The sequence below is a fragment of the Nycticebus coucang genome, chromosome 5 (genome assembly GCF_027406575.1).
Source record: "Nycticebus coucang isolate mNycCou1 chromosome 5, mNycCou1.pri, whole genome shotgun sequence".
NCBI classification, from domain to species: domain Eukaryota; kingdom Metazoa; phylum Chordata; class Mammalia; order Primates; family Lorisidae; genus Nycticebus; species Nycticebus coucang.
In genome coordinates, this window is record NC_069784.1 from 41977747 (window position 1) to 41993477 (window position 15731).

The following is a 15731-nucleotide window of genomic DNA, read 5'->3' on the forward strand; positions in this document are numbered from 1 at the left end:
AGAACTTTTGGATCTATCTTTCCTACTTCTTTCCTTCATACATTGTATCTCTGTTCTTTGATTCTGTACTCCCTGGGTTGTGTATGGGTTCACTAACTTGCTCTTCCAACAAACCCACACACACACTTTGGCTTATCTACTCAACTTTATTTTGGTGGTCGTATTTTAATTTTCTAAGTCTCCAGTTATAGAAAGAGTTTCTTTAAGGATATTAGATTTATTTTACTGTCTTCTGTAGCTCCTTTTAACAGTTTTCTTTGGTTTTTGTTCTTCTGTTTGTTTAGTTTACTGCCTCTGTAAAATTGTTTTTCTCACATCTGTGACTGTCTGCCTTTTTTTTTTTTGAGACGGAGTCTCAGTATGTTGCCCTCAGTAGAGTGCTGTGGCGTCACAGCTCACAGCAACCTCAAACTCTTGGGCTTAAGTGATTCTCTTGCCTCAGCCTCCCAAGTAGCTGGGACTACAGGCGCCCGTCACAATGCCCACCTATGTTTTGTTGTTGTTGGTATTGTTGTTTGGCAGGCCCAGGCTGGATTCGAACCCGCCAGCTCTGGTGTATGTGGCTGGTGCTCTAGACCTACAGGCGCTGAGCCACTGTCTGCTTTTTTTTTTTAGAATATCTGTTAGCCTTTTCTATAGGAGCTTATTTCCTTTTGTTGTGGGATAGGGGGTAGTAAGTGCTGTTGAACTGGGTATGCCCAGTTTTAGAGTATGAAAAGTAATTTATAAAATTTCCTTACAAGTATATGTCTGATCAGTTTCTCTTATATATACATTCTTCCTCTAAAGTATTAGTCTTGAGAGGGCTGGAAAGAACAAAAGGGGAATGCATCAGAGTAGATAATTCTTTCAGTGAGATAATATAGTTGTATTTATGTGATTTCAAAAAATTAAAGTTGCATTATGATGCACTTTAAACAGCATTGTGGATTTATTTCCATATTCACTCCCCTTCTCCCAGCATGTTTGTGTTCAGTTGTAAATTTTTAAAATATTTGTTCTATCTGTATGTTTTTAAAGATAACGCTGTATTGGTTGTTCAGAAACTGCCTTTATGGGTGAATTGCTTGAACTCAGGAGTTCAAGACCAGCCTGAGCAAGGGGAGGACCCCATCTCTACTAAAAAATAGAAAAAACTAGCCAGGCATTGTGGTTGGCGCCTGTAGACCCAGCTACTTGAGAGGCTGAGGCAAAAGGATCGCTTGAGCCCAAGAATTTGAGATTATGAGCTGTGATGCCAGGGCACCCTACCCAGCGTGAAAGAATGAGAGAATCTGTCTCAAAACAAAACAAAAAAACGCAGAAACAACAAAGTTGGGATCAATTTGCTTCACAAAGACAATTAGGTTATGTTCTTTTGTAAAAGTTAAAGTTGTTATAACTTGGACCATAATGTTACTGACTCAAGGTCGACTTAAAACTTAAACACAGTGTAATGTTTATTCCTGTCCTCTGTATTTATCAGGGAATCTTAACCAGTGTTAAGAAATTTTCGGTTGCTGTGTTAGGAGGCCGGGAGAGATTTCCATAAAAAGGCATGGGATTTGCTTGGAAGAACATAGTGGTTTTCTAACTTGGCAGTTATGAGTTAGAACTAACTCCCTTTAGAAAGAAAATATTAACTCACATTATTCTTAACTGGGAATTTGTGTGTGTTTTCTTGTATCAACTATTTGATTCTCGTATTTTCAAGTGCACCTATATGTATACTTTCATAACTTATGGCATCTGCTGGGTGTAAAGAAAGTAATTTTTTATACATATGATATGTGAAAAATGGCTTTGAAAATTGAATGTCTTACTTACCACTTGAGTTGCGGAACAGGGGCCAAATATTTTGTTGTTGCAGAATACCCAAAATAATTTGACCATCTCTTGAGTTCTTTTCCAATTCTGTTGCCCTAAAAAAGCTGGAGGCATTTGGGGAATATAAATGATCTTTTCTATATTAGGATTCCCTCTTGAACTATATATACATTTTGGGATTAGAGAGATGGTGAAGTCACTTCTTGCTAAAATGACAGCAATTCTTAGACTAAGAGGCCTGGAAAGGGGATTAGGGATATGGGTGGGGTTCTTTCTGCATGAGATATATGCTCTTGTGTTTAATTGTTAGTATTTTTTTTTTTTCATGAAAATGGGAGAACCACCTGGTACAGACACAGGTATAGAATGCCAAGTGTCCAGCATAAACCTCTCCCACCTCACCTTTACCCTTCTTTAAAACATCTACATAATAAAATGTAGTTGTTTTTCAGGGCCTTTTCCTTAGCTTTCTTCTCTTTTCAGAGTAAACTTCTCCTTAATTCATCTACTGTGGTTTCAGTTGCTGCCATTTTATAACAGTATCTCCAGATCTGTACCTTCAGTCCAGTGGTTTCTACTGAGCCTCCACACTTGGGATTTTTTTTTTTTTTTTGAGACAGAGTTTCACTATGTCACCCTGGGTAGAGTCACAGCAACCTCAAACTCTTGGGCTTAAGCGATTCTCTTGCCTTAGCCTCCCAAGTAGCTGGGACTACTGGTGCTCGCCACAACGCCCAGCTAGTTTTGTTGTTGTTGTTGCAGTTGTCATTGTTCAGCTGGCCCAGGCCAGGCTTGAACCCACCACCCTCGGTATATCTGGCTGTGCCATAACCACTGTGCTATGGGCACCAAGCCAGACTTGGGATTTTTAATATCTGTCAGATATCAGTACCTGCTTTTCCTATAGGAACCTCCTATTTAATTTTTGCAAAAAAGTATTATCTATCTTTTTAAAATTCCTTTTGCATTGTCTATCTTTAATAGGAGGTAGGCTGCTTGCCAGTTATTTGCTCAAGTTAGATACCTAGGAGTTATCTTTGACTCCTCTTCATTCCCCTTAATAATAACCTCTTACTAATTATAGAGTTCTGCCAATTTTACCGTTAAAAAAATAACAACAAAAAACCTGTCTCTTCTTTATCCCTAGTGCTACTTACTGTACAGGCCCATGTCATCCCCCAACTGAACTATTGCGGTCGCTTCCTCACAGTTCTCCATGCCTCTAGTCTGTCCTTCCTTGAGTCCATTCTATATACTGTTACGTTATTTTTCCAGAATGTAAGCATAACCATATAAATTTTTTAAAATAACTGTGTTTTGTCCCTATTGCTTATTAGATAAAAGGTAAACACTACTATGGCAGATACCTTTGCAAGGATAACTCCAGCTTCATCTTCCCTATCTTCTTTTTAAACCCTGTCCTCTAGCCACACTGATTAGTCCTGGGATTTTTTATATTTAATGCTTTAGTGTATTTGCTTCAGCTATTTTCTCTGCTTGGAATGCCTTTCCAAACATCAGACCTGGAATATTCCACATGTTTTTACTTAGCTCTTCATAAAAGTTAGTCAAAATTGAAAAACTATTCTGGACTGTACCCTGTTCCTCCTTCATTCACATTATATTGTAGTTATTTATTTTCTTCTCCTTTAATAATAAGCTTATAGAGCTTATTGAGGATGGGAAACATTTTTTCACTTTGTTTCCCTGATACCTAATACAGAATTGGTACTTAGAAAATACTTTGTAAATATTTGATTCAGAACATTAATCACACTGTTATATCTGCTGCATAGTAGACTAATTTATTCTTACGAGGTATGTAACTGGGATTCTTTTTTCTCACATTGATTATCTTTTTTTTTTTTTTTTTGAGACAGAGCCTCAAGCTATTGCCCTGGGTAGAGTGCTGTGGCATCATAGCTAACAGCAACCTCAAACTCCTGGGCTCAAGTGAGTCTCCTGTCTCCACCTCCCAAGTAGCTGGGACTACAGGCGCCCGCCACAACGCCTGGCTATTTTTTGGTTCCAGCCGTCATTGTTGTTTGGCGGGCCTGGGCTGGATTCGAACCCGCCAGCTCAGGTGTATGTGGCTGGTGCCTTAGCTGCTTGAGCCACAGGTGCCGAGCCCACATTGAATTATCTTAAATTAACTCTATTAAGCTGTAATTTACATATAATGAAACTGTACCTATTTTTAAGGTACAGTTCAATAAATTTTGATAAATATACATATGCAACCACCATCACAAGATACAGATTATTGTTATCACCTTCAAAAGTATCCTCATGCTCCTTTGTAGTCACTATTTCTGTGCCACCATATCTATTGGTCACATAACCAGTCCTGATTGAGCATGGAAGGGAACTACAAAAGCCATGAATAATGAATGAATGAATAGTATGAATAATGAGAAGAAGCTATTCACAGTGTGATCATGCCTTGAAACCATCTTGGAAGATGGGTACCACAGTAGCTTTATCAGAAATGATTGAACTGGTATATGTGGTTCTATTTCTGGCTGATGTATGTTTGTCCTTACACCAATATCACAGGGTATGTATTACTGCAGTTTTATAGTCAGTCGTGAAGTCAGATATTATTAGACTTTGTTATTCTTTTCCAAAATCAAGTTAGCTTTGCTGAGTTATTTGCATGTTTATATTAAATGTTAAAGTAATCTTGTTAGTTTCTACAAAACAGAAACCTCCTGAGATAGTATTGAATCTGCAGATAAAGGTGAAGAGAATTTACAACTTAAAAATACGAGTGAATCTTAATAGAATATGCCCTGCATAGTATGTCTCTATTAAGTCTTTAAATTTTTCAGCCATATTTTATATTTCAGTATATAAGACTTGCATATATTTTATTGAATTTGTCTCTAAGTAGATTATTATTGATTCCTTTTACAAATGATAATTATTTTTTAAATATCATTTTTTATTTGTTTGCCAATATATTAGAAATTTTGTCACATATAACTTAATGAGGATATGTTCTGAGAAATGTGTCATTAGACTTGTGTCCTTATACTGTACCCTCATTGAGTGTTACCACAAACCTAAATGGTATAGCCTACTACAACTGGGCTGTATACTATAGTGGCCTATTGCTTCTAAGCTACCAACCTATACACCACATTATTATACTGAATACTGTAGGCTATTTTAACATAACGGTAGATATATGTGTATGTAACATAGATATGATAAAATACAGTATTATGATAATGTATGTACAGTATTATAATATTGTGACAGTTGTGCACGCCCTCTGTCCATGTATGCCATCTATCATTGACCAGATTGTTGTATGGCATATGAGATTCATTGCTTTTTTTCTATCAACCTTTTTTCTTGTAATCTTGGTAAATTCACTTTATTAGTCTGGTACCTTTTTTGTATATTCCTTAGGATTTTTTTTTTTTTGGTAGAGACGGAGTTTCACTTTATTGCCCTTGGTAGAGTGCCGTGGCGTCACACAGCTCACAGGAACCTCCAACTCCTGGGCTTAGGCGATTCTCCTGCCTCAGCCTCCCGAGTAGCTGGGACTACAGGCGCCTGCCACAACGCCCAGCTATTTTTTTGTTGCAGTTTGGCCGGGGCTGGGTTTGAACCACCCTCGGTATATGGTGCCGGCGCCCTGCTCACTGAGCCACAGGCGCCGCCCTATTCCTTAGGATTTTTAACATAGGAATTATATCATCTTTTCCTAAAGACAGTTTTACTTCTTCCATTTGCATAGCCTAGATAGAACCTACCATGCCTGGCTTGGTACTATGATGAATAGATGTGGTAAGAGTAGACATATTAATAGAATAAAATGGAAAGCCATATGACATCGATAGATGCAGAAAAGCATTTTGGGGGAAAAATGCAACATCCATTCCTGAGAACACATAAATAAAAGCTTGCAAGAATATAAATGAGTATTTAAAGAAGACCTGAAACTCAAATCATTGAGAACAGCTAGACTGGATGCTAACTACTTAAAATAGATATTTTTTTAAGGCAGGGTCTTACTCTGTTTCAGTGGCATCATTGCTCACCTGCAACCTTCAACTCTTGGGCTCAAATGATCTTCCTGCCTTAGCTTAGCAAGTAGCTAGAACTACAGACATGTGCCACCACACCTGACTAATTTTTTTTATTTTTTATAGAGATCGGGGGAAGTCTCACTTTGTTGCCTAGGCTGGACTCAAACTCCTGGCCTCAAGCCATCCTCCCACCTTGGCCTCTCACAGTGCTGGAATTATAGGCATGAGCCTAGGTAGGGATTCTTAATCCAGGATTCCCAGCGCTTGTATAGAAAAAATACATTATATTGTATAACTTTTTTTCCCACTACCTCTGAATGAAATTTAGTATTTCCTTCTATTTTGAATGGAGCCAATAAACCACAAGCGTGTATCAGCAAACTTTGTTGAAGCAGCATATGGTTAGGTTTTTCTTTTTTGTTTTTATTGTTGGTATTTTATTTTATTTTATTTTATTTTGAGACAGAGTCTTAATATGTTGACCTCGATGAAGTGCTGTGGCGTCACAGCTCACAGCAACCTCAAACTCTTGGACTTAAGTGATTCTCTTGCCTCAGCCTCCCAAGTAGTTGGGACTACAGCTACCTGCCACAGTGCGTGGCTGTTTTTGGGTTGCAATTGTTTAGTTGATCCAGTTGGGGTGGCTGGCACCATAACCACTGTGCTGCAGGTGCTGAGCCTGTTGTTGGTCTTTTAAATTGAAATATTTGGGTTGTTTACATTTAATGTAATGATATGAATTTCTTTTAATTCTACCATTGCCTTGCTTGTTTTGTATTTGTCCATCTTTTCCTTGTTCTTTTTTGCTTATTTTCATTTTTCATGCTTTCATTTGAATGAGTTGAGGTTTTGGCTTTTTTAAGTATTTCATTTTATCTCAACTTCTAGATTATTAGTTATGCCCTTTTTTTGGTTTTTTTTTAGTGGTTGCTCTAGGACTACAGTGTGTATCTCTAACATGGCAATTCACTTTCAGTATAATCTAAGAACCTTTAATAGTATATTTAGATTTCTCTCCTTCTGCTATTGTAATATACACTTTTTAGCATTCTAGGTTGAACATTTTTATTTCTTTAAGCATTTTAAAGATGTTGTTCTGTTTTCTACTATCTTGTATAACTTCTGAAGTCTACATATTTTCTTAACTGTTCCTAACTATATTTCTATCTAAACTTTTTCCCCCTCTGGCTTCTTCTACTTCTGACTGAGTTATTTGCATGTTCATGTAAGATTTTGCGTCTTGTAAGATTTTTCTTTTGGACAACTTTTCAGGAATTTGGTTATTGTGCCTTGCTGTGATTTTGTTTGGTTTATACATACTAAGGGAAAGGCTCATTTAATTTCCTAGATCTGTAAGATGTATAGTTTTTATCAAATTTGGAAAATGTTGTGTCACTATTGCTTCAAATACTACCACTGCCCCCCTTCCAGTTAAACATATATTAGACTACTTAATGACTTAATATTGTCCTATTCTTCTTTTTCTGTTCTTTCTTTTTCTGCCACCCCACCCCACCCCTAGACCTTTGCTTTTCTTTTGTCCTCTCTTCCTCCACCCACTTTTCCTTGTTCTCATCACATTTTAACTGTGTTTAACTTTTGGCACTTTCTCTTACTGTGTCTTCAGATCCTCTGAACTTTCTTTCTGCAGTAATGAATACACTGGTAATCTCATCCAGTAATATTTCCATTCTAGATAGTGTTTTTGAATATTGGAAGTTCTTTTTGGTTCTTTTTCTTTATTTTTTTTTTTTTTGTTGTTGGCAAAGTCTCATTTGTCACCCTTGGTAGAGTGCTGTGGCATCACAGCTCACAGCAACTTCAAACTCTTGGACTCAAGTGATCCTCTTGCCTCACCTTCCCTAGTAGTAGGCACTACAGGTGCCTGCCACAACACCCGGCTATTTTTAGAGACGGGGTCTTGCTCTGGCTCAGGCAGATCTCAAACCTGTGAGCTCAGCAATCCACCTGCCTTAGCCTTCCAGAGTGCTAGGATTACAGGCATGAGGCACAGCAGCCGGCCTTAGTTCTTTTTCTTATGTCTACCATTTCTCTTATGTTTTCGTTGAAATCTTCTATCATATTTATAATAGCAGTTTTAGAATCCTCTTTGGCTAATTTTATCTACTCATTTTTGTTTTACTCGATTTATTTCACCCTGGTTTCAGGTCCTGTTTTCTTCTTCATGTGTCCATTTTTTTTATTGTATGAACTTTCTGTCTAGCTGAACTTTCTGTCTAGCTAGCTCTTCACTTCTCAGCTATCCTAAGCTCTGCTTGAGTTATTTCTCCCTGCACCATTATCTGGAAAGTGAGGCTAGGCAGAAAGCCACGAAACTAGGTTTCACTTCATTTTTTTCACAAAACTCAGTAATCACAGTATACTGTTTCTTGTCCAGTGTCTGTAAATAGTTTCAGGTTTTTGTTCTATGTTTTAGCTATTAGTTTCTCCATCATGGCCATTGGAAATTATTTCCTGCTTTTTTGCCATTTAAGTTAACTATGGAGATAAAAAATAAAGTCTATTCCTTTTATTTTTTTCTAGCAGTTTGAGCCTTAGGGAATATGTTGCCTAATTGCAGAGTTTAATAGTTACTTCTGATCTTCTGTTTGCATACTTAGAATTTTTTTATTTTTTGAGACAGAGTCTCCAGCTGTTGCCTGGGTAGAGTGCTGTGGCATCACAGCTGACAGCAACCTCAAACTCTTGGGCTTAAGCAATTCTCTTGCCTCACCCTCCTAAATATCTGGGACTACAGGTGTCCACCACAATGCCGGCTATTGTCATTGTTGCTTAGCAGGTCAGGGCTGGGTTCGAACCTGCCACTCTAGGTGTATGTGGATGGCGCCCTGCCGATCTGCATACTAATAATTTTTAAGGTGACATTTTATAAGGTTTACCTATAATACATACAAAATAGTATAGAATTACTGTAAGATAGTTTAAGCAAATAAAATAGCATGTATATTATATTAAAGTGCATGAGTAAACAAAATATTTCCAAAAAGTACCTAGGTTATTTAAATCATAGCTTTGCCAAGAATTGAGTTCACAGTTATAGTTACAACTATTGGGTTTAGTCATCTTGTATTGTGATGAAACACTCTTAAAAGTAACATGAACAGGCTAATAATTGGCCCATCAAAGATGGTTTTCAGTGAATTAAAATATCTGGCAGTAGTCTTATAAACTTATGTTAAAATCTATGTAGTTTTTGCTGTGTAGCCTCTTTTGTATTCTTGGTAGTCTTAAGTAAAAACAAAAAAGAATAAAATCCCGTATTTGGTATAATACTGATTCATTCTTAGGATATTCTTAGCATGTTTGTTAAGCTTTTATTTTTATTTTTGTTTCTTAGATTATCAGTATTTAAACAGACCACATCATGCGTGAATACAAGCTAGTGGTTCTTGGTTCAGGAGGCGTTGGGAAGTCTGCTCTGGTAAGTTAGCCACCTAAGTATAACTAATTAGTGTAATTCAAGAAGAACTTTGACATTTGCTTGCTTTTAGACTTCTAGTTACTAAAGAAAAAGGTGGCATTATTTTTATATACCTAGTGTCTGAACCACAAGGGACAGGAAATCATTTAGTAATCACAGATACGTACTTTTATAATGTTGATTCATTTATTCTTTCATTTACCAAATATTTATTGGCCTCCTTATATGTCAACCATCAGTGCTCATGATTCAAAGAAAAATAAGTTCATTCTCATTTTTAAGGAATTTACATTCCAGTGGTGGAAACATATTACAGATTCTAGTGGGATAGTTACTCCCTTGCCTCCACCCCAGACTTATGTAGAATGAAGGTTTTCGTTTGTATACATATTATACTTATTCAGTAAATAATCATTGAGATTCTACAGTGTCAGATTCTAGGATCATAACAATGAACAAAAACAGTTGCAGTCTCTCACAGGGGACAGGTAATAAATACACAGTTACATGGAAAACTAGTGGATATAATTGTGAAAGAGATACCAGGAAGGAAAGATACAGAGTATTTAGAAGAGAGTTAGAATGGATGTGGGAGACAAACAGGGAATTAATACAGTATACCAGATTATTGTTTATGGCAAATTGGATTAGGTCCATGGCAGTGAAAAAAGAGAGGTAGATGGTTGAGGATTGCATAAGTGGGTAGGACTGACATAGCAGTGCTGGATTGATAGGAGGAGTGGGAGAGAAGCAGCTGTCAGGAATGACCCCTAAGTTTATTTCAGCTACTAATTTTATGGATGGATAAAAAGAGAAGAGCAACACTAGAGAATGAGCAGTGAAAATAAAACATCCAGTATTGAATTTTTGAATATCATTACAAATGTCAGGTCAAATTTTATGTTTTGAGATGTTCAAGTAAATATGCCCAACAACAAATGAATCTTAAAGATATGAGTTTAAAAGAGAGGCTTGTGAGGGTGGCGCCTGTGGCTCAGTGAGTAGGGTACCAGCCCCATACGCCGAGGGTGGCAGGTTCAAACCCGGCCCTGGCCAAACTGCAACAAAAAAATAGCTGGGCGTTGTGGTGGGTGCCTGTTGTCCCGGCTACTTGGGAGGCTGAGGCAAGAGAAGCGCCTAAGCCCAAGAACTGGAGGTTGCTGTGAGCTGTGATGTCACGGCACTTTACTGAGAGCGACAAAGTGAGACTCTGTCTCTAAAAAAACAAAAAAGAGAGGGGCTTGTGATACAACTTTGGTGCCATCAACATATCAATATTTAATTTCATGGAAATTACATTATTGTTAGGAGTGTAGATTAGTACCTCTGGAAAATATTTGAGAATATCTATCATTTAAATTACATGTCTTTTTGAGAATTTTTTTTCCTGGGCGGCACCTGTGGTTCCTTGGGTAGGGCACCGGCCCCATATACTGAGGGTAGTGGGTTCGAGCCTTGCCCCAGCTAAACGGCAATAAAAAAAATAGCCAGGCATTGTGGCAGGCTCCTGTAGTCCCAGCTACTCGGGAGGCTGAGGCAAGACAATCGCCTAAGCCCAGGAGTTAGAGGTTGCTGTGAGCTGTGACACCATAGCACTCTACCTAGAGTGATAAAGTGAGACTGTCTCTAAAAAAAAGAATTTTTTTCTTTTTTTTTTAAAGGCAAGGTCTTTTGATCTCTCATCAGTTCTAAAATGCGGTGACATTATCGTAACTTGCTGCAACCTCAAATTCCTGGGCTCAAGCAATTTTCTCACCTTAGCCTCCTAAGTAACTGGTAGGCACATACCACCATGCCTGATTAATTACTTTATTAGATCTTTTTTATTATTTTTGTAGAGACAGAGTCTTGTTATGTTGGGGAGGCTAGTCTCAAGCTCCTGGCCTCAAGCAGTCCTCCCACCTCAGCCTCCCAAAGTGCTAGGATTATAGCCATTGAGTTATAACTACCACCACCACCACCACCACCGTGTATAACTTTCAGTTCAACAGTTCCCTCTCTAGAAATTTAGCCCGCCCATAAGTTCACATGTGCAAAAGGATATGGTCAAGGATATCCATTGCAACATTTTTTGTAGCGACAAGAGTTTGGAAATAACCTAAATGCCTACACAAGGGGGCTAATTAAGTAAATTTTAGTATATATTCAGAGTAGACTACTATACAGCCACTAAAAGAATGCAACAGCTCTACATATACTGATATGTAATGATATTCAAGATGTATTATTTAGAGAGAAAAAGGTAATAAACAGCATAGACTATCATTTCTGTTTTATTTTTTAAAAAGGTGAGTGTTTAAGGGGAAATACCTATAAAATACATAGAGTGGGCTTGGGTAGCTGGGAACAAGGGTGGTAGGTAAGCTTAGTTACCACCATGTAGCCTTTTGTGACTTTTAAATCTGGTCCTATGTCTGTAACTTTTTTCAAAATAAAAAGGATCATTTTTTATTAAAAAAAAAAAAAAACCCATAAGAATGAATGTGGTTGTCTGGAAAGAGACTAGACAGAGAAAAGTAGAGCTCAGAACTGAGCTCTGAGTACCTCCCCACCTTTAGAGAATCAGTAGGATTAGAGAGCATCTAACATAGAAGAATGTATCTTATACCTGAAAATAAAGAATGTATCTTTGACTACTCAGAAATCAAGTAACAAAGAGGAAATCGCTGATTTGGGAACACAGGAAGGTAGAAGTAGTTGGAAGTGATTAAAAAAGCAACTTTGGTAGGTAATGGTGCCATAACCATATAAGGGAAAGATTGAAGAGTAAATAATTGCTGAGGAAATGAAATACAGACTTGAAAAAGCTTGATTATGAGAGAGAACAGAAAAGAGGGGGCAGAAGCTGGAGGAATCATGGGGTTATGGGAGGTTTTTGGTTTTGTTTTAGGATTGGAGACAGCAAAGCATGTTTGCTGGAATCAGTAATCTAGAGGAGAGGAAAATAATGATAAAGAGAAGAGAGGAGGGGTTCAGCGCAAAAACCAAAGGAATAAAATTATATTCTAGATGAGTGAATGAGATGTCCATGAAAATTGAGAGGGAGTTTAGGATTAAAAGGAGTAATGAAAGATTACTTTTAGTAAGAAAAGTGAGGAGCATGGGATTGTTTTACGTTTTTGCAAGTCTTACTAATGTCTGACTTATAGAAGGCACTGGGGTTCTCATGTCTGCTTTTGCATCCAGTCTCATGCATTAGTACATTATACCCTTTGGAAAACTCCAATGTAAACTTAGGAGAGAAGGAGAGTATGTTTTAGTATCGTTAAAATAAGAAAATAGTTTGATCTCAGGCAGCCTCTGTTCTGGACCCTGTTTTGAGAATCTCTGCTCTGTTCTAAAGCATATTAGAAAGCCATATTAGATTGTGTTGTATATTGAAATTCTTAGAAGATGAAGTGGTTGAATCCTTGATAAAAATGATGATGTAAATGTCTTAGCACAATAACTAAGAAAATGCCAGGAAAGCTATGTTAACCACTGTGATGAAAATGTGTCAAACGGTCTATGAAACTAGTGTATGGTGTCCCACGATCACATTAATGTACACAGCTATGATTTAATAAAAAAAAAAAAGCAAAACAAAAATGATAATTAAAAATTTTTGTGTGATTATAGCCTGAATTTCCTTTGAATAATAGGAGCTTAGTAGGAGAAATAAATTTAAGCTTAGTATATTTAAGTTAATCTGTTTAGCTCAAACTAAAATAGTATATATAATATTCCTCTGAGTGATTTAAGTGAAAGGGAACTCAGTCCACATTCTTACCTTTGGTTTTAGGCAGTAAGGTACCAGACCTTTTTTTAAAGCTGTCTGGGAAATATCTTACAACTATCTTCTGTACCACTTCTCATTTTCTGAATGATGAATATGTAGTTTCCAGTGTGTACTTACAGATACGTAGAGATGAAAGCAGAATATCTGAAAAAGATGATGAGGTAGTGTTTTCTAAGGGAAAGAGTAAGGCTTTGGAATGAAGAAGATGTATGTTTGAATCTCACCTGCAAAGTGGGAAAAATAACTATTTCTGTGAATGTGAAGTATGAATGTAATTATATATATATATATATATATATAAATTTTTTTTTTTTTAGAGTCTCACTGTGTCACCCTCGGTAGAGTGCCATGGTGTCACAGCTCATAGCAACCTCAAACTCTTGGGCTTAAACAGTTCTCTTGCCTCAGCTTCCCAAGTAGCTGGGACTACCGGTGCCCGCCACAATATCTGACTGAGCTACGGGCGCTGAGCCCATAATTTTAAATTAATTGCTAGTTCAGTGCCTAGGACATAATAGATATTCAATAAATTCAAATTCTCTTTTCTCTTTTTCCTCACAATTAAAAAGACTTTTTAAAAATGTAGGACTACAAGCATGTACCATCACAGCTGGCTATTTTTTAAATTTTTTGTAGAGACGAGGTCTCAGTATGTTGCCCAGGCTACTCTTAAACTGTTGACCTCAAAGGATCCTCCCACTTTAGCCTCCCAAAGTGCTGAGATTACAGGAGTAAGCCAGCATACCTGGCCTGGCCACTTGTATTTTAAAACTTAATAAAGTAATGTTTAATAGTGTAGTATCAGTAGCAGTTGTTTGGCTCTGTTGTCCAGGTGGAGTACAGTGATGTAGCCCCAAACTCCTAGATTCCAGCCATCCTCCCAACTCAGCATCGTGAATGGCTGAGACTACAGGCTCACAGTACCAGACCTGGCTGTCAGCAGCAATATTGATGACAACTTTTAACATGACCATCTCCTTTCACAATAAGTGTACTCATAGTTATGAATGTATCCTTATACTGAAAAATAATACTGTATTTGTGTGTGTTTACATTTGTGTGTTTACCCAGAATTTTCACATAATTTTACTTACTCTTTACAACTTTGTGAGGTTCAGAATAGGAGCTGGATTTTCATTTAAGTTCTCACCTTTTCTTTTGTTTTTGTTTTTTTTTCTCCCTCCCCCCAGACAGTTCAGTTTGTTCAGGGAATTTTTGTTGAAAAATATGACCCAACGATAGAAGATTCCTACAGAAAGGTAAAATGTAAAACATGTATATACATGCTTACAAGTAGTTCTTTATGACTTTAAAACTTGATCGATGGAATTGCTTTTTAAAAATAGTTTTGAGAAATGATGTAAATGTTCTGCATTTATTTTTAAAAGTTATTCCTTGATAAAATATCTTACGAAGAATATTGCTTACATATATCAGAGTTGCATGTTCTATTGTTGATTAATAATTTCTTTAATACATATGTTTTCCTTGTGGGGAATTATTTTAGTATAGAAAAATTTCATATAAGTACGCAGATTTGACTGTTCTGTAAATAGTAGGTATATTTTCAACCATTTGTTAACAAAAATTAAGATCACCTCTGTGCTTCAAGTTATCCAATGACTGAAAGTTTAGACTTTAGTTATGTAATAGCTAAAGATATTTCACCTTTAGACTACAAAAAATTTACATTTAGATACTGTGTGATACTATAATGCAGATACATCTACATTTGTCAAAATCCATTGAATGTATGATACCAAAGCAAACCCTGTTGTAAACTACAGACTTCCAGTTACAATGATATGTCAACAAATTACCATTCTGATTATCAAGATGTTGGTAGTGGGGTAGGCTACGCATGTGTGGAGAGGATGTATATGGCTCTGTACCTTTCCCTCAATTTTTCTGTGATCCTAAAACTGCCCTAATAAAGTCTATTTAAGAGGGAAAACATTAGATAATTGATCTTGACAAAAAAATAATATTCCGTTTAATTGTAAAACTAAAACTAGGATGGTGGAAAATTTTTATGATTTTATTTCCCAAAACAGTACTATAAAAGACTGCTAGCCAATGACATACCAAAAAATAATAATAATAAAAAATTAAATCTGCCTTTAATAGGAAAAGATTCTTTTTAAAGATATTTTTAGAATTTACCTTTAAGTGCTACATAACTTTAGTTGAATTAAGTTAGTTTATAGAGTAGTACTGCAGAGCAATTCCACTGTCTTCAAGTTGGACACACAAGTGTGTCAAGATACATGAGAAACTATAGACCTAATGCATAGTCACTGAACAAACCCAGTTATGGATTTTGCCACACTTGTCCCGTTAGTGGTGGGCTGGTGAGTTTGTGGCACCACAAGTGGAGTTCTTTATCAATCCTTAATCTGACACAGAAGCAGAGTCAAAAATAATCCTTGGTTAACACATTTATTTTTAGAAAATAGTATTGCTTTATTGAATTTCCCCCAAACAAGTTGTTAGTTAAACCTTTAACTGCATAACAAAATGTGTGCCTAGGACGATGAAGAACTAACTTTTCTCAATCCCTTCTCTGTTAAAAGTTTATCACATACTTGGTAGCTGATACTTTCATTAGATTAACCTTCTCTTCTTTTATAAAACAGTGGGAAATTGGAATTCAGTATATATAATT

At 36.7% G+C, this 15731-nt stretch overlaps 1 protein-coding gene across 6 annotated transcripts in view; it reads left to right on the plus strand.

The window, feature by feature from the left end:
• The window catches only part of RAP1A (RAP1A, member of RAS oncogene family), an 83088-nt gene that overhangs the window by 49461 nt on the left and 17896 nt on the right, over nucleotides 1-15731 (plus strand). For 4 of the 6 annotated variants that reach the window (XM_053591062.1, XM_053591056.1, XM_053591057.1 and 1 more), the window contains 2 exons: nucleotides 9205-9288; nucleotides 14257-14325. In XM_053591062.1, the coding sequence (XP_053447037.1) occupies nucleotides 9232-9288; nucleotides 14257-14325 (126 nt within the window). In that variant the 5' untranslated portion in view covers nucleotides 9205-9231. Of the gene's footprint in view, nucleotides 1-5969; nucleotides 6080-9204; nucleotides 9289-14256; nucleotides 14326-15731 lie in introns of all 6 variants that reach the window. The other 2 variants (XM_053591060.1, XM_053591061.1) reach the window with 1 other exon arrangement.